General features: G+C 51.9%; 3 protein-coding genes across 3 annotated transcripts; 1 reads left to right on the forward strand and 2 right to left on the reverse strand.

Annotated features, from left to right (window-relative positions):
* Positions 1–181: 181 nt before the first annotated feature.
* ACHE_40886A (AAA family ATPase midasin) lies at positions 182–14924 on the reverse strand (the record flags this gene model as incomplete). The annotated part of the gene is made up of 2 exons (XM_043279135.1): positions 182–6943; positions 7005–14924. 2 exons carry the CDS (start codon positions 14922–14924, stop codon positions 182–184), a joined length of 14682 nt encoding a protein of 4893 aa, XP_043136844.1.
* Positions 14925–15202: 278 nt separating this feature from the next.
* ACHE_40887S (chloride channel protein) lies at positions 15203–18067 on the forward strand (the record flags this gene model as incomplete). Its single annotated transcript, XM_043279136.1, has 6 exons — positions 15203–15339; positions 15401–15921; positions 15984–16087; positions 16143–16295; positions 16349–16555; positions 16607–18067. The coding sequence occupies 6 exons, from the start codon at positions 15203–15205 to the stop codon at positions 18065–18067; spliced, it is 2583 nt and encodes an 860-aa protein (XP_043136845.1).
* Positions 18068–18315: 248 nt separating this feature from the next.
* Positions 18316–18573, reverse strand: PRO3_1 (delta 1-pyrroline-5-carboxylate reductase; the record flags this gene model as incomplete). The annotated part of the gene is made up of 1 exon (XM_043279137.1): positions 18316–18573. One exon carries the CDS (start codon positions 18571–18573, stop codon positions 18316–18318), a length of 258 nt encoding a protein of 85 aa, XP_043136846.1.
* Positions 18574–18828: the final 255 nt, after the last annotated feature.

Raw genomic sequence — 18828 nt, forward strand, 5'->3', positions numbered from 1 at the left:
TACGAACGATCAAGCTACTATATAACACCTACAATCTGGGACGCAGCTAACCATAGATAATATCATTTCACATCGAACAAATCATGTACATTGCTTTCAGATGCCTATTTACACAGCAGAAACAAAAAAAAAAAAAACTTTTCCGTAACCCTTTCAAACCCAAACAACCATGCAAATGCTTTTAAGAAGAAACATCAACAACCTCAGCAAACCACTGCTTCAACGCCGTTGCCAAAACGGCAGGCAGCTCTCTCACATCACGCACAACCAAATAATACGGGAACGGGAAACCTTCCAGATACCTCTTCATCTTCAGCTTCATCTCCCCAGTACCACTCTCAACATCTGGCTCGAAGCTCGCCTGGCTGAGATCCAAGATCGAGCTTCCCTTGACAGCATCCACGATGATAAAGACAACCATGATTCGCTCCTCCTGAGCCTGGCGCACAAGGCGACGGATGGTATCGTGGTCCTCACAGATACCGTCCGAAATGACCAGTTCCAGTTGCCATAGGTCAGTGCTGCCGGAACCAGGGGATTGCTTCCAGCGCGCCTCCCGGAAGAGTGCGATGGAGTCCGCGATGAGCTTGCGCACGTTCGTGCCGGTTTGCTGGTAGCTGAAGTGCTGGAAGACCTCCGTGCCCGCACTCGAGGAGAACGGTTTACCAAATTCATGCGCAACGCGGACGTGATCCTCACTACCGAAGCCTAGAACACAAAGGTCACCAGCTTCAAGCATGCTGAGAGACTTTGCGACGAGGGCGAGGGTTTCGAAGGCGAGTTGGCCGCTGCCGCTTTCTAGCATTGACTTGCTGTCGTCGACGGCGAGCATGATTTGGTAGTTGCGCTTGGATGGGATGGAGCGGCGCATCCAGATCTTGTCACGCTTGTACTGGGAGGCAATGTAGGGGATGATGCGTTTGATGTTGAGACGTTTCCCGGTGCGGAAGTCGCCGCGGAGCTTTGTTGCGAGGGTTGGGGCGAGGATGAGGCGGAGTTGCTCGGTGAGCGAGAGAGAGAGGTCGTTTGTGGCTGATTCGTAGTGCGACCAGAGGCGTTGGGCTTCGTCCCGGGGTGTGAGTGGTGGCAGGGTGGAGGATAGGTGGATGGCAGCGAGATGGGAGTCCACCTCGTCCAGCTCCTCGTTGAGGTCTTGTTGGCCAAGGGACTCCGTTGTCCGTTCCTGAGTCTGAGCGTTACCAGGAATCATGGCACCTGCGCCTTCTCGTTCCGTGGGAGCTGCGTCATTGTCTACCTGCATCTCGTCATCAAGCTTGTTCTCAGGGAGATCCTCTTGTTGGTCATTCGACACATCGGGCAGAGTCTCCTCAGTCGGCTTGACATCAGACTCGACACCTTTGTTCTGGTCGAGAGCCTTTGCCTGTTCTTCGCTAGCTTGGCCGAGGGCTTGCGTGTCAGCGACGTCGTCTTGGTCCGCGAGGTGTTCAAAGTCAGCGTCTGCCATGTCGGTATCCTCAGGCAGCTTTTGTTCAGCTTCGTCTTCCTGCTTCGACGACTCCATGATCTCCTTTTGACGACGGTGCCATTGCTCCAGGATGTCACCCATCTTCTTGAACGCCTGCATCTCAGGCTTCTCGGATTTCGTGTCATTGTCCGCACCACCCGCATCGCGGCTTCGCTTGCTGTCTTCGCCGTCCTGGGCAGCACCGGTCTGCTGCTCGGTGTTTGCAGGATCCGCCGCGCCATCCTCTTGTTGCGCGTCGCCGGACGCACCCTTCTCTTGGTTCTGGTCTTGATCGGCGCCGATACCTCCATTAACAGCTTCGCTAGGAGCAACGTTCTCTCCTGCGGCTTCGTTCTCGTTGGGTTGGGCGAGGAAGTCGGTTTCTTCTGGTTGTTCCTCGTCCTCGCCGGGGGCATTGGCCTCGTCGTCACCTTCGGCTTCGTTGGCTTCAGCATCCTCGGGCTTCTCTTCCTCGTTCTCGCCTTCACCTTCTCCTTGCTCCTCTGCTGTTTGGTCCATGTCGGCGGCGTCTTCGGCGTTTTCCGCTTGCTGCTCAGTTTGTTCCTCCTCGGGTGCCGCACCCACGTCGGAAAGCTCATCCATCCCATCATCATCTTCACCTTCATCTTCACCGCCCTGATCTTCTCCATCGAGTTGCATTTCCTCGGGGAGATCAAGCGCTTCTTCCTCCTTCGCATGTGGATCAGTGACATCCATATCTTCACGTCCAACAGCCTCGCCCTCGTCATCCGGAGCTTCTTCCTCCTCGTCTTCCTCGTCTTCCTCTTCTTCCCCTTCCTTGCTCTTTTCACCTTGTTCTTGGTCCTTCTTCTCCTGCTCCTTATCCGCTGCAGTCTGTTCGTCCGATTCCGTGGCACCTTTGCCCTCTTGCGTCTCAGTTTCCTTCTGCTGCTCATCATGCTCACCATCCCACATTTTCTCATCAAGCGCATCGGTATCGAGGTCGTTGACACTGCCAACTTCCTCATCAATGTCATCCTCTCCTTCCTCGCCATCTTCATCCTTCTCCTCATCCTCTTCCCCTTCCTTATGCTCACCCGACTCTCCCTGCATTTCCTCCTGATCCATATTCACTGCATCCCCAGAGTCCTCTTGATTCTCCTTCGCTTCCTCATTCTGTTGCTGCGCAAGCTCAGAAAGATCCTCATCGTCACCAACATCCTTGCTAATATCCTCCGCACCTTCACCATCACCAAGACCTGTACCACTTTCCAGCTGGCCAGATTTACTCTCCTCGCCGGTAGACGCCTCGGCTGGTTGGCAGAATCCTTCAGACGCAATTGTCGTAAAGGACTTGGCGAGTACGTAGGACATCTTGCATGTCTCGCGATGGACGGAGATGAAGCGGTCGATCAGGTCTTCGCAGATGAGGTAGTACTTGTTCGTAATTGGCAAGACACTTGCGATCAATGCGGATGCGTAGGGGATATCGGCACCGGAGTGCAACTTGTCCAGAACAGATTCCAGAGATGAGCTGACTTCAGACAAGCGGACGGCCTTGATAGTACGACTGAAGAACTCGTCACTGCGTGCCAAGGTGCCTTCGGAGGTGAGTGCGGTTGGCACCTCCTTCAACTTCTGGAGACCGACGAGTATCTTGTCAACAGCAGTGAGGAGGCTGGCATCGAAGTCTTGGACTGTCAACGCCACCGTTCCGTTCTGCTGCATGGTCGAGTCCGTCTTCGTCTTGATCCAGGGAGCTATCTGGTCCAGTGCGAAGGACAGGTCAGGGCGCTCGGAAGTCCATTTCGCGAGGTCGGTGGTCAGTTGATTGAGTGAGGACCATGACTCCTCGACAACGGCCTGATGCTGCTGCGAGGAAACACCGGATGGAAGCTCAGGAAGGTTGACCAGAGACTTGTGCAGGTGGTCGGATGTGGCTTTCCATGTTCGCAGACCCTTGGAGATGACTGCTGCATCGATTCCAGAGAACCTGGAGTGTACATCGACGATTTCCGCAGCCATTCCAAGAATAGGAGTCAGCCACGCGGCAATCTTCAGCAGATCTTGACCTTCAACTGGAGATCGTGGCGACGTAGAGAGGGACGTGAGACCAGACTGCCACAGATTAGACATTTTCGCGATAGTAGACTTGAAGGAGCTCAAGTTCGAGAGCGCAGGAGAGATGACACCTCTCTGCTTCCGAATGGTAAAGAGGAGGTGCTCGATAGAACCCATACTTCTCGACGCTTCAACATTGCTGAGCTCCTCAGAGTATTGTCGCGATGCTTGGCGAGTACGAGGCAACAGATCCAAAAACCTGTGGAAGTAGGAGTTGGCATTCTGGATCAAATGCGACGACATGGGGCTAACGTCGAGGGTAGCAATCGTAGCAAGGACCTGAGCAGAAGAGGCCTGCGTTTCGAGCAAGCTGGTGCTTGCGTTGCGCTTGATACCCATCTCGAGAATTTGGCGTAGAGTATCGGCGAAAAAACGACGCTTCTGGACCTTGAGGTGCTGAACATCCTCCTTGTTGTCTTCTGTCAGCATCTTCGGCGTCTGGGACCTGAAATCATTGATGCCACCAATGACGGCACCAACGAAGCTGCCAATGTCCTCGGAGATGTCGAACTCAGAAGGCATGGAAGAGTACAGCTGCGTCATGTTGTTGACTGTGGTATCCGTATTCTTGAACCGGGGTGCCCGGTTAAGCCACAGCGCGCTGTCTTTCTGGCACATGTCCAGCGCTTCCGGAATAACAGCCGTAGGCAGAGAGTCAGTGCGAGCAGGAGTAACGTTAGGCTCCTCATCGTACTCAGACATTCCCTGCTCAAGGGTCGATTGGACAGGAAGTGCAAGGACTTCGCGAAACTTCCGAACAAGCTTGAACAATTTGTGGTGGGAACGCTTGGCACTCTCCCTGAGGGCAATGATGTTAGTGTCCTTCCAGCTAGCCAGTTGGATTTGCTCCTTGATGTCCTTCTCGAGACCAGCGCGTTTCTCAACCAGGAGTTTGTTGACGAGAGGTTCGAATGGCTTGTAGTGCTCGATAAAGTTTTGGAGGCCGGAAACAAGCTGGCCCAGGGACGGATAGTCTTGAACGTAGAGCAGTAGCAAAGATCGGAAGTTATCAACGAGACGTAGACGCTCGCTGTATTGTCCCAAGGTTGTCGAGAGGAAGAATTGTTCAAGGGTTGCGATGACCTCCTGGATGTGACCACCCATGTCCGCCTCGCCAGATTCTGCCATTTGCAGTGGAGCTGCGATGATCGCTTCGTACGCGACGAACCACCAGGAACTCACGTCTTTGTCGCACTTCTCCTTCTCAATGTCTAGAAGCTTTGCCCACGTCGACAGCTCGAGACGCCGCCAGTTGATGATCGTACTTGTCAGTTCATCGTAGAGCGGGGCGGCGGAATATTCTCGGCTGGCTACAAGCTGCCATTCATGGACAAGTCCGTGAAGCTTCTCGACCTTGGTAAGGAACTTGGCAACAGGCTCAGAGTGCTTGAACTGGAAGATTTCCTTGCAGTACATGATGACGTCCTGAAGCACCGCGTGATCAGGCCATGCGGTCTGGAGTTGAATGAAACGCGACTGCACAGAGACTGTCAAGGCAATGAGTTTCCGGGCTTCTGTGAGGTTCGAGTCCGTGTAGAAGTTGTACTTCTGCGGTTCTCCACTAGTCATATCGTCAAGCAGTAACAGCACACCGGGGAGATGTTCCTTTGGGTGGATCGGCGAGATCGCGGTCTTGCTTTCTGACCAAAGAGTTCCCAGGAGACGAGCGGATTCCTTGACGAAGGTCGACAGCGTTCGTTCCGTGTCGTTGGGCTCAAAGAGCTTCGCATGAAGCGTAGCGAGCCGGTCAGAGATAGCCTTGGGGTCGAAACGGTTCGGTTCCTTGCCTTCTTCCACAGCGTCACTGTCATATGTGGGGAACATCTCACGCAACTCGCTTTCGTCCACTTGCTCTTCGTCCTCCCAAGAACCACGGTATCGATACAGGTTGGTCTTTTGCGCTTGTTCCTCTTGGTCTTCACGAAGTTTTGTCTTCCACAAGAAGTGGAACTGCTCGAAAATCCGACGCAGAGCATCCCTTCCCTTTTGTCCTTGAAGAACCGTAGAGTCTGCATTTGCCGCGACTCCCAGGGATGACAGCTCGTGGAACCTAATATCGAGTACACGGTTTGAGCTTGGTGACGGTCTTGCGCCATCTAAAGTCGACTCCGGGTGGATGACACCACCGAGGAACGGCGTGATTTCACTGACTGCCTTCAGTATCTGGACCTCGCCAGACTGGCTTGAAGCCAGGAACATTCCAAGATCCAAAACCTGGAGCAAACGAACAATAGGCGTCGCGATGTCATCGTAAGACCGGTAGTGGGTGCTTAGACGACGGCTTAACTGCTGAACGTTATCGCGGAGGAGCTTCACTTCTTGGGTCTTCATAAAATCGCCATTCGTGACCATAGTCTCTGGGCGCCTGTCGAGCACGGAGGTAATGAGGTTAGAGAATTCGCCTTGCAAGAGGCTGATGGAAGAATTCTGTGGTCGAATGACAGACGAAGGCGGCGGGGCTGCTCCTAGATCCCGTAGTTCGCCTTGCAAGATCTCGTAGCGCATGTTCGAGCTCTGTCCGGTAAAGCCGACTTCAAATGAAGAGATAGCCTTAGACTTGGTGGTAAGCTCGGATACACGCTGAGCATGTCGCTTGCGCTGGACGACCAGGCCGAGCGAGGGGTCGAAAGGTTTGTCGGGCACATAAAGACGCAGTAGGATCGTTGCTAGTTCAATAGTTGCTACTCCAGCATTCCGGATATTGTCCTCTTGGTTCTGCGCACCAGCCACAAGGGTCGAAACGAGGCCAGGGAGCGCTCGTTCCGCAAATGCCTTGAAGTAATGGTCATCTTGCAGGCTCTTCTCGAGGCGACAATTCGAAGGCTGCCAGTCATTGTACGAGCCTTGCTTCTCAATAGTCCGCAGAACCGTAAGTATGTACTCAAGGGACTGCGGCTCGAATAATTCCCTGTGGAGACTGACAGATTCGAGAGCTATTTTTGCTAATGCCTGTCTGAGAACCTTCACCTGGTCCATGGCGATTTCATTACTAGTCAACGCAACAGACTTGGACAGTGCCTGCTTTTCTGCCTCTAGGAACTCCATTTGACCCAAGCTGGTAGTGTCAACGAACACGGCCTTCTCGAGCAAAGACAGGGAAGCAGTGCCGGCTATTGCAGGCGCGAGTGTTGTCGAGTCGCCAGACCCAGATAATTGTGCCAACTTATGCAGAATACCTGGGATCTCACTCTGAAGGTTCGAGGCATCAACAGGTCTCGCGGGGCGGCCAGCGAGGAGGGGCATAATAGACCCGACAACGGTGTCCGCTTCCTTCTTATCCAAAGAAACATCATGGTATTGGCACAACGCCTCAAAATCGCCCGCAAAATACGGGTACTGGGAGGAATCGGTGTGGCGTACGGCGCTTGTTAGCTCCGTGACTGTCTGCTTGAGACTCTGCATATTTTTAGTTTTCCAGTCCACTATTATCGCAGGATTAAGTATCAACCAAACTTACCTCGACAAGCAGCTCTCCATCGGCACCGTCTATGAGGACAGCCCGTTGTGCGTCGATGAGCGAGTTCCGCACGTGACTCAACTGTGACAATTCAAGGCGGGTCTTGGTAGCGAGTTTCCCGAATTCGTGGGCCACGGCCTCCAGTTGCATGACTAGATCCAACTGACTTTGGGTTGCAGGGGTTGCAGGCCTCCAAGCGTCCCAGATCTTCTGCATACTGAGACCTGTCGTCAAAGCCCACCCAGCCTGGAAACGACTGAGGTATTGCGACAAAGAAACCGCCAAAGGCTGAAAGAAGGGCGAAGAGTTGAAGAGAGCGGCATACAGCTCCCTTCCAATTTGGAGATAGATCTGGAACTCTCCCTCATCCACTTGCTTGACTTCACTAACCTTGAAAATGTCGGCGCAGAAATCGACAACGGCTCGGAGGACAGATGCTACGGTTGGAACTTGGAAGACTTGGTGATCCAGCCGCTGGATGAAATCATACAATGCCTGGCCACAGTCGGAAAGGAAAAATCCAACAGGTTGCGTTGCATCCTTCATCAACGAGGGTATTCGTCTCGATGCGAGAGAACGCTCCAATGGAGTCATTTCACTCGGCTTGAGAAGCTTCCCAGACTCGTCTGCCAGTTGCAAACCTTGCTTCAGGTAGTAAAGGTCAAGCTTACACTCTTGAAGGCGGGCTAACAAAGTGAGCCAAGGAAGAGGCGCCTTCGATCCCGAGATCAAAGCCAGTGGCTCATTTACAAGAGGGTGCAATGGTTGTGACTCCCCCTGGATGGCGAGAGGAGCACCTCCCAAAACCACTTGCGCCTTGAGTTGGTCCAGTGGCTTCCAGGCAGCATTGTCGTGTACCAGCGACAGGTAGCGGCGGAGTATTGATGTGAACGGCTCCGAATTCCATGGCAAAGAACCCTCTGAGCGCTGCAAGTAGGCCAGATCCCGAGCAGAAAGATGGTCAAGACGTAGTTCATACGACTTTCCGGCCAGCTTCTCATCACCTGGTTGGGAGTCGAAGTTCCACGCAGTCCGGAGACGGTACAAGAATGACTCACAGGTGTAGGCAGGTCCAAGCGTGGACCTGTAATCGTCAGTCTCTTGAGGCAAGAAGCAGATCTCAACACATCGGTTCCGCATGGCACGGGACAACTCGCCGTGACGAGGGTCCATTGTCAAGAAGAGTCTGAAGTTCGGATGCGGTGTGATGATGCGGGCAGATCCATCCTCCGTACGCTGTTCGTTCAGAATGAGGGTTCCGTTCGGTTCAGTGAGAGAGTTCAACCTGTCGAGAACGGACGGATTGCACAGGTTGGCATTGTCTAGAACAACCCAGTGCCCATTCTGAACGGCTTGGGTCAAGACACCCTCAGTCCATTCGAAGCCAACCTTCATCTTGTCCGAATTCCTCGAGAGATTGAACAAACCCTGGGCGCGTGAGAGGAATTGTTGGAGTGTTGGATCCTGGTAGGACTTGAGCAAGGTTGAAAGAGTGGAGCATAGCGCTTCCAGAGAGACATCAGAGCTTTGGATCATCTCATGAAGCTCGAGGAAAGGCAGGAATGAGTCTGAAATTCCGTCCGATGAATAGGCGGAGATTGTGTTCTGCTGAATGAACCGCGCAATCTCCTGCATAAGGGAAGAGACCTCCCGGTTGTGGTCAATCTGCTCAAACCCACCAATCAAATCCATCGTATCGGTGTCAGCGCTCAATGCCAACTCTACCAGTTGAGCACCGTTCACGGCAGCAACCTTCCTGATCAGTGTCGTTTTTCCACAGCCAGTGGATCCAACCAGGATACTCGGCCATGACTGCTCTATGCAAAGCATAAGCGACTCGAGGATGGACAAGTCTGTAGGAAGGACCTTCATCTGGGGTTCAGGCGTCCGCTGCACAAGAGGATCTCTCCTCATGGTTCCGAGACCGACCTGCATGTATTCGGGCGTCAGGTTGTGGTAGTAGCTTTTGGCGTTTGTCGGCGCATCGGTGAAAATCCGCTTGTATAGTTTGGATACCATCTCTCGATCTTCCGGGCTCCGGAACCTCTGGGCGATTATAACATCGAGGAAATTGTTTGTTGGGATCTGCAAATCACCACGATCTGCCAGTTGAAGCCATCTTTGGATATCACGAAGGTTGACTTCCCAAGGACCGCCAACAGCTCCAAGTCGGCGCTCCTGAGTGATGGTAATGTTCAGCAATGAGATGAAATCAACCAGCCTGTCAGTCTGCACTTGGGGACTTCCGGGAAAGAGTCTCGCGCAAATTCTCTTCAAATCGGTGTCGGTGAAGCTATCCGCATACACAACAGTAAAACGGTTGACAAAGGACGCTGGAAGACCCTTCCGTCCACCACCTTGGTGATGGGGATTTTGCGCAGCAAACAGAACAAAGTTGGGATGTCTCTTAAAAGTTTGATCGAGTTCTGCAACGTAGACCAATTGACGGTGATCCAAGCAAGAGTTGAGACCTTCGAGCACTGACTGCGAAGCCAAGTTCATTTCATCGAGAAGAACCCAGTCGCCGCGTTGCATTGCCTGTAAGAAAGGAGCATCGCGCCAGGTGAATTGGCCAACATCGCCTCCCTCCACAGGCACATCGGAACCAAACAGGTCCGTAAGGTCAGTCTGCTCGGAAAGGTTGATTCTGGTGAGAGGCTTTCCGAGCGCCTTGGCCAGAGCGGCAACAAGTGTGGTTTTACCAACACCTGGGCTACCTTCGAGAAGGATCGGCTTAGACGACTGTAGGCCGCGAGCAATCCTGACTGAGTTGGCAATAGTGGTCGGAGCATCCATGATGAAATCAGGGTCTGGCGTCGCATCGCCATTAACAAGGAGATCGAAAGGACCAATGTGCAGATACCCATCCTTCCCAGTAACGGTTGACTTCTGCCAGTAGATACCAGATGCGTCAACGGCAAACAGATCTTGCAGCTTGTCGAGACAACGCTGGCGGTTGCCCTCCAAATCATGCAGCGACATTGCGAGCATCGCGGCAGGATTCGCACCCAAAGTATCGATGAAAACCATCGCAGCACCTTGCACAATTGCGAACAGGAGATCCGAAGTTTGGCATTTGTTCACGAAATCGACCCAGGCGAGGAGGTCACGGATTGAAAGAGAAGTTGTGGAGGAACTCTGAAACGTCGATTTGAACCATTTAGCAAAATGCAACATCGCCATGGAAACTTCCTCCCGGCCCAGATTAAGTTTCTTCTGGAGAATTGGCAAGATATCCTCGTCTTCGGACAGCTGCGGAGCCCAAATTTCGGTCATACGGTTACGAAGAGCGGCGGAAAGCTCACGCTTACCGTAGTCACCACCAGGGTTCATTGTCGAGAGGAACTGGAACCCGCCATCGGCTACCACCATAGAATCAATAGGTCCCTTTTCGGCAAGGAGGATCGACCGTTGAGGCTCCAGGACACTGTTAAGGCGTTCCAGCACCGAGTCATCCGCGAGAGAAATTTCATCCAGAAGAAAGAACTGTCCTGATTTCATTGCGGAAATGAGACTTCCGTCGGTCCATTCGAACAAAGCGTTAGACCGGGCAATGTTGTGCTGGACTCGCCGGAGAACTTCAGGATCGTACGTGGTCAACTGTTCCGCACTCAATGCTGCGAAACCGTGCTTCAGTTCGTCAAGTGAAGCCGACTTCGAAGCTCTTTCCCCAAGGACTGCTCGAAGATCACTAAATAACTGCTTTTCAATCGCTGACCTGTTTCGCACAGGTCTCTGTGCTCCGATGAGATCTCCTGTCTCCAGGTTAACGTGTGCATTGACAATGGACAACTCCTTCCCATAAACCTCTGCAACGGCCTGGCAAAGCTGCGTTTTTCCGCATCCAGTTTCACCAACGAGAAGAACGGGCTCGTTATTCTGAATTGCCTTGGAAACCAGTACGAAAAGTCGCCTCATCGCCTTGGTCCACACAATGCCCGGCGCGAGTTGTGTCACGCCTTGAGCGCACTTCTCCAAATACCGCGAGCTATAAATAATATCCTCGTCGATTTTCACTCTCATGACCTCCTCGATCACACCTTTGACGGCCGCTCTCTCCTGCGGGTTCCGGACACGTTCGGCGAGTAACATGAAACCGTTGACAGCAAGCTGGTCACGGTCGTCTGCTGGCCGGAGAGCCCACCGGAAGAGATCACGAAGGGTTGCGAAACTGTTCTTCTGCTCGAAAAGCCGGTTTGTCTGACGCAGTAAGGACAGCTTTCGATAGACAGCCACGATCCTAGCGCAAAACGAAGGGGCAATTTGGGACCGTTCCTTGAGAATGAATTCCAGCTCATTCTCCGGGATGTCGTCGAAGTGCAGCTCGAGGAAACGATTCCGGAAAGCACGAGACAGCACCTTTCTGCCACCGTAAAGACCAGCGGGATTCTGAGTAGCGAAGAGCATGAAGTTGGGATGAGGGTGAACGACCTCTTGGGTCTCTGGTATAAAGAGTTCACGATTATCATCGAGAAGCCGGTTCATAGCCTCCAGAACGTCCGACGGTGCAAGGTTAAGTTCATCAAGAACGATCCAGTAGCCATGTCTGAGCGCTTCTACCAGGATACCTTCTTGGTAACGAAGGGTCCCGTCCTCGCCGGACACGTACGATCCAAGATACTCTTGCAGATCCGTGTGTTCGTGGTTATTGATACGGACAAACTTGTTCCCCGAAACCTTCGCAAGATACTCAATCATACTTGTCTTACCAGCGGACGTCGGTCCCTGCAGCAAAACTGGAAATCGGCGAGTCGAACTGGCTCGGACCAAGTTCTTCAGGTTCTTCTCAATAAAGGGAGTGATAATGTAATGGGGCTGCTGCTCTGGTTTCAGATGCCCTTGTCGCATCCAATAATGTTTGAATTGCACATAATGGTTGCCGTCATTCGGGGGCCGCGGCGTCTGTCCAAGAAGGGCTCTTGCATTTCTGGTGTTGCTGAAAATGTACTTCTCCAAAAGAGGCATCAGCAGCCGCTCAGAATCTTGGCTCAGCACGGTCAGGAAACTCATGGAGAATCCCTCAAAGACTGCGCGGCGCAACCCGTAAATGTGTGCATGATCGACGACATAGATAAGGGCGCGAACAAGGGTACGGATACTGAAGTGTGGACGTTGACCAGCTCCATCAGTAAGTTTGTTGTCGGTGCTGAGTTTCTTGGTCTCCATGTAGAGCTGCGCAAGATCCGGCACAGCCCGCGAATCACTTATTGTCAAGTCTCCGAGGTATTTCTGGATAAGGGCAAACAAATCATCAAGGTCGTTATCGGGCGAGTGGACGTAGAATTCGGTAAAACGAGAGCGGAGGCCGGGAGGGAGATCACGCTTCCCTGCATCTGTGGCAGGGTTCATGGCACCGAAAATGCGGAAGTCAGGATGGCCGAACACCCTCTCAACCTCACCAGCTTCGGAAAGCAGAACAGAAGGCGATCCTTCGCTGCCGTGATGGAGAAGACTGGCAATATTTTCAAGAGTATCTGGCGATGCCAAGTTGACTTCATCGAGGAGAACCCATTCACCATTCCGTAGTGCCCGGACAATCTTTCCTTGGACGAAAGCAAAGGCAAACTTGGCATCTCCTTGGGACACCTGGGCTTCGAAATCACCGAGCTGAGTCGTAAACCGTTCCCATCTCTGTCGAAGGAGCTGATACTTTGGCGAATCCAGCTTGCGCTTCTTGCTTGGTTGCTCGTCACCACCTGGAGCACGGTTTACATTAAACACAGCTTCAGCCAAACGAACGGCCTCATGCCAGAGATTCACCAAGCGTGCCCAATTCCCGTTCGCAACACTTTTGGTGACTGACGATAAGAACTTCTGATTCTTCTTTGCCGAGAATGTCAACTCAAACAGTGTGGTGAACTCATCCAACATTGGGACCGCCATTGTACGGATGTTGACGGGTTTGAAACCACCCAGCAAATCAGAGCTTTCACTCTGTTGCGATAAGTTTACAACTGTCAGCTTCTGTCGCATCAATGTCGCGAGCTGCTGGACAACTGTCGTCTTTCCAATACCCGTCTCACCGACGAGGAGAGTAGGTTCAGCCATCTGTGCCGAAGCAGCAACTTGTTCCATAAGCTTCAAAGCGGACCGGGTGGAAGCAAATCGGGAAGATGCGGCCGCGAGCTTGGATGCTGACGTACTTGGAACCTTCATCTTTCGGCAGTTTTCCCTTCCAAGTATCAAGTTGCTACCCTGATCCGAGTACGCAGGGGTCCGCTCATTAAGGGCAAAACCTGCTCTCTGAGGAGACATCTGAAGCGCTTCGGCCACGACTGCTGCCAGCGAGCTTTCCATGGACTTCTCGGGAATGTATCTGAGGAAGATGTCAACAGTGTCTAGGAATATTTCGTCTTCAGTGCCTTCAGGAGTGGGTTCGTAGCCCGTCTTGGCACCTAGACGCTCTAAGCGTCTATGCAACCGGCTGCATAGCTTGATGAGATCGCGGAAACCTGGTGTCCGTCCCTGCGAGCTCCGGACGGCGAGGTTCCCATGGAACGCGGAGCAAAGTCGCTGATAGGCGTCCATAATGACAGGTACACGAGACTCAAGCAGAGGGAACTTCTGCATGATCACATCCCGAATCTCGTCAATGGAAAGAGAATCGACCTGTACCCGCTGCCACAGTCTGCTCCCAAGAATAGTGGTAGCCGGTGCGACTTCTTCACCAGCAATGTTATAAGAAGACTTCATTGTCGCAATGATCTTAAATCCATCAGCGCACTTGATCCGCTCTTTCCTACTAGCAATAGTGAGCTCTCCCTTCTCAATAATTGGGAGAATGAGACCGATAACTTCAGATGGAGCGCGATTGAGGTCCTCAATCAAGATCCACCGGCCCTCTCTCGCGGCCTTGGTTAGCACACCCGGTTGCCAAGCAAATGATCCCGTTGCAGGTGATGTCGAGTACATTCCCAGAAGACTCTTAGCGTCAGTCTGCTCGTTCAAGTGGAGTGTGACCATAGATTCTGACTGGCCCATGGTTGCAGCAATGTCGTTTATCAAAGACGTCTTTCCGGAGTTCGGTAAACCAACTAATAAGAGAGGTTGAGGGTCGAGCAAGGCCCTTGCAATCTTGCGTAGGTTCCCCACGGCTGTCGGTGTTCTCACGATAGCTGAGGGAGGGACCGGTGCCTCGTTGAGCTTCGGAATCAAAATACCGGAGACTTCCCCTGTCCGTGTAGTGAAAAACTCCCGTAGCGCCTCTGCCTGTGGTAAGCATTCTGCGTCCGGCCGGGTTGACCTGGCATATTGGACCTGCTTTTCCAGCATTTCCCATCGCCGTTCCTCCCACAGCCCCAGGCAGCGGTAGTCAATCACAATGCCTTCCCATTCCCCTTCAATTGGCTCATTCCCAACATGTTTCTGAACCATTTTCTCCGTCGCAGCATCTGCTGCATGCATGTATAGAGCAAAGCATCGTACGGCGAGGTATCTTATCGAACGGTCTGAACGACAGAAAAGAGTCTGGATTTGTGACGGCGACACGGCGTTTGAGAATACTTCGAGGTCAAATGAAAGAAGGCGAAAAACGGAAAGGAGTAATGTACGGATGGTAGTGTCGTCCAGCTGCAAAAGCTTTAGTTCTTTCGATAGAGGTCCAGCTCGAGACGAGGTGTATTGGCTGGCAAATGATCGGAGGTATGGCGCAAAAGGTAGGATACGCGCGAATGCAGAAAGGACGTCGACTTGGTTAACAGGGATATCGGATTGCAGCCACCGTGCTGCGATGTCGACAAAAATCGGTTCGTATAGGGCAAAAAATCCTTCTGTACATTGCGGCTTCAATGCGCCAACCGCAAGCGCGTTTAGGTACTGAGTCCCCGAAGCCGCGCGAATAAGCTCCACGACCTCATTAGGGAGCTGTTGAAAGAGTCGGGACTCATTGAGAGTCCTCTCATAGGCAGGTCTACCATCCATGTTTCAATACCTGCCAGTGAGCAACTCTTCCGTGCAAAATTGGTGTTGGTCGAGAATTTCCTTTCTTGGCCGCCGCAACTTTTTTCTTTTCTGCCGCTATATGTGGCGCAGCCCCACACTGTCAGTCTCACCGCCCTTATGTAAGCGCGGAGCTTGCGCCTCATCTCCGGAGACGATCATACAGTAGAGTGTATGGAGTCGCTTTGTTTCAGCATCCCGATACTACTCCGAATTCTTGAGATATGTCGCTACTGACAGTTACTCCCTCATGACCAGCCATGTCGTCGTCACAGTCAGGGCTGGCGAACTACAGCCGTCCCCAATCCGCAGAGACGTTCAATTCAGACTATGACAACCTGTCGGGGCTGCCGCAAGATGGAGGAAATGGACCATTGAGCGAGCGAGCGCATGAACCGTATGCTGAAGTCATCTTCTTATAGTAGCGCATGTTACTGATACACACTGGTTATCTTTAGAATCTCATTCAAGCGTAAACACAAAAAACGCCGTTCGAAATTCAGCTTATCGAGTCTATTCTCCAACGACGCATCCGAGTCGACCCCTGGAGGCAGCGCATTTGGCCGCAATGGACAGCCCTCAGAGGAAATATCACACGCACAGACTAGTGCCGAAGGGAATTTGAATACACATAAAGAAGGGGCTCCGATGGACTGGTATGTGGAAGGTCCAGGGCGACGTGTTGGTTACGATGACCTTACCGCGATCGACTGGATCTTCGAGTATACGAAAGAACGTCAAAGGAAAAGGCTGCTATATTCTGGCGGACAAGGGGTGGTGGGGCATTTGCGCAGGCTGCTTGATATTGGCAATGTTTGGATTGTATTGATAGCCACAGGTGTCGCAGTGGGGATTATTGCAGCATTCATTGATGTCGCGAGCGACTGGTTAGCCGACATCAAAACAGGATTTTGCAAGAATGGGCCAGGAGGCGGAAAGTTCTATCTCAACCGCACATTCTGTTGCTGGGGTCACGACGGTGAGTTGCTCTGGTCTAATGCCAATCCCTTGGGCTATGTTATTGACGAAGGGCCATGGCAGACATGTCAAAATGTCTAGATTGGACACCTTGGAGCAAAGCTCTAAATATAAACTCTAAAGGTGGAGGCTTCACAATTGAATATATGTTCTATATCTTCTATTCGGTAATGAAGTCCGTTCGCACATACACTTGAGTATCATGCTCACTATCGGCAACAGATCATCTTTGCAATTTGCGCTACCGTCCTGGTTAGATGTTATGCCATCTATGCAAGGCATAGTGGAATTCCGGAAATCAAGACAGTGCTCGGTGGCTTCGTGATGAAACAGTTTATGGGCCCTTGGACGCTGGCGATCAAGTCTCTAGGACTGGTAAGCATTGCTGTAAATGCTGCTTGGGCAGTTGGATACTAATGTCTTCAAAGTGTCTTTCTGTCGCGTCCGGTCTCTGGCTGGGCAAAGAAGGCCCGCTTGTCCATGTTGCATGCTGCTGTGCCAACATTATCATGCGACCATTCGAGAACCTGAACAACAATGAAGCGAGAAAACGCGAAGTCCTTTCTGCCGCTGCGGCTGCAGGCATATCCGTTGCTTTCGGTGCCCCTATTGGCGGTGTGCTCTTCAGTCTGGAGGTATGTCTATAAAAATAAGCAATACGAGATTCTTCTGCTGATCATTGCCAGCAATTGTCGTATTATTTCCCAGACAAGACCATGTGGCAAAGTTTTGTCTGCGCAATGGTTGCGGCAGTAACTCTGCAAGCACTCAACCCGTTTCGAACTGGAGATATTGTCCTTTACCAGGTCACTTACACACGAGGATGGCATCGTTTCGAGGTAATCCCGTTCATCATTCTGGGCATCGTCGGTGGTCTATATGGCGCTTTTCTTATCAGGCTCAACTTGAAGATCGCAAAATGGCGAAGATCTCGGAGCACGGCTCGTCCCGTTTTGGAGGTTGTCATAGTCACTCTTCTAACTGCTCTCATCAATTTTCCCAACCTCTTTATGCGGGCTCAAAACTCCGAGCTTGTTCATTCATTGTTTGCGGAATGCGGTACAGACACGGAAGATCCGTTCGGTCTCTGCGCACCTGGCGCGGTGTCGATGGCCACGATCGCCTTCTTGCTTATGGCAGCGGCTCTCGGATTTTTCCTTGCAACAATGACTTTCGGATTGGATGTGCCCGCGGGTATCATTCTACCTTCTTTTGCGATTGGATCCCTTTACGGACGTGCCCTCGGGACGGCTTTCAAGATGTGGCAAGAGTCGTATCCAGATTTCTTTCTATTCGGCAACTGTGAACCAGATATCCCATGCGTGACACCAGGGATCTATGCAATTATCGGCGCTGCCGCTGCTTTGGGTGGCGCCACGAGAATGACCATATCTATAGTTGTCATCATGTTCGAACTCACAGGTGCCTTAACCTATGTGATCCCAATTATGATTGCAGTCATGCTCTCCAAGTGGTGCGGCGATATCTTCGGGAAGCGTGGCATTTACGAGTCGTGGATTCATTTAAACGAATATCCGTTCCTCGACCATCGTGATGACACGACGCCTCCAGATGTCCCTGCCCACAAGGTCATGACTATCGTCGACGATATTACTGTCATTGTGGCCATGGGTCACACTATCGATACCCTCCGTAACGTTCTTGCGACTACACAATACCGCGGCTTTCCTGTCGTTACAGATACATCAAACCCTATTCTGCTGGGTTATATCTCACGGAACGAGCTCTCTTTCGCTCTGAAACATTCAACAAAAAGTAATCGCAGCTTAACCGGTGAAACACAAGTCTTCTTCGCACACCAACCCTTCGCAGACCCGGCAGAGACACTCGATCTGCGGCCATGGATGGACCAAACACCTATCACACTTAATAGCCACATGACCTTCTTGATTGTTCTGCAGATGTTCCAGAGACTCGGTCTTCGCTATGTTCTCTTCTCCAACAAGGGTGTGCTACAGGGCTTGCTTACGAAGAAAGACGTCTGGGCTGTCCTTAATGGAGCGGAATCCCACAAGGATAAGGATTACGCGCATGTTCAGCCGACCTCTGCTGAAGAGGTTGGTTTACTTGGGAGTGACGATGGGACTAGCCTTGCTAGTTCTTTGGAGAGGCAGCCGTCATTATAGGGCTGATCTCCGAATAGCTTTTTGCTCATGTGCTTTTTCTTTCGGTGTATATTAATAGACATTAGATACGTTGTCAAGGTATTATATACCTTGTTTTCGAATGCGATTGCTTTGGATAACGATCATAGGATTGATGAGATTTGTCTGCCAGATATATATTTTGCCGTTACTTGTTGCTGTTTTCTATGTTATGACTACCGTCTATGTTCATTTAACACAATGAATACTTCTGAAGCGCCAGACTACATCTAATGCCGCGTGCCATTGACATTCTTGATCCCCTGCCCAAGCTGACTAGCAATAACAGCAGCCTCTCGTACCGAGCGAGCAATGCTCCCTCTAACACCATTCTCCTCAAGCACAAGCAATCCTCCCGCGGTACGCCCACCAGGGGTGCAAATCTGCTCTTTGAGCAAAGACGGGTGCCCACCATCAAGCACCATAGGAGACATACCCCGCATAACCTGAGCAGCCATAATCTGTGCTTCCGCACGGGGAACACCCATCGCAACACCACCATAACAAGACCCTCAAGCACCAACGCCATGAACCCAGGCCCAGAATCAGCGAGCAGACTGCAAGCATCCATATTATCAGGAGGAAAACGGAATACCTGGCCAACACGCGTAAAGATCCAAGTCAACAGCTTGTCCCATCTATCTGGGAGTGGAGGAGACGAGGTCTCAATGATTGCCATTGATTCGCGGACCGAAGCGGCTGTGTTGGTCATGGCGCGGACGACGCTACATCTATCTTCCGTG

Source organism: Aspergillus chevalieri, chromosome 4 (assembly GCF_016861735.1).
Source record: "Aspergillus chevalieri M1 DNA, chromosome 4, nearly complete sequence".
NCBI lineage: Eukaryota > Fungi > Ascomycota > Eurotiomycetes > Eurotiales > Aspergillaceae > Aspergillus > Aspergillus chevalieri.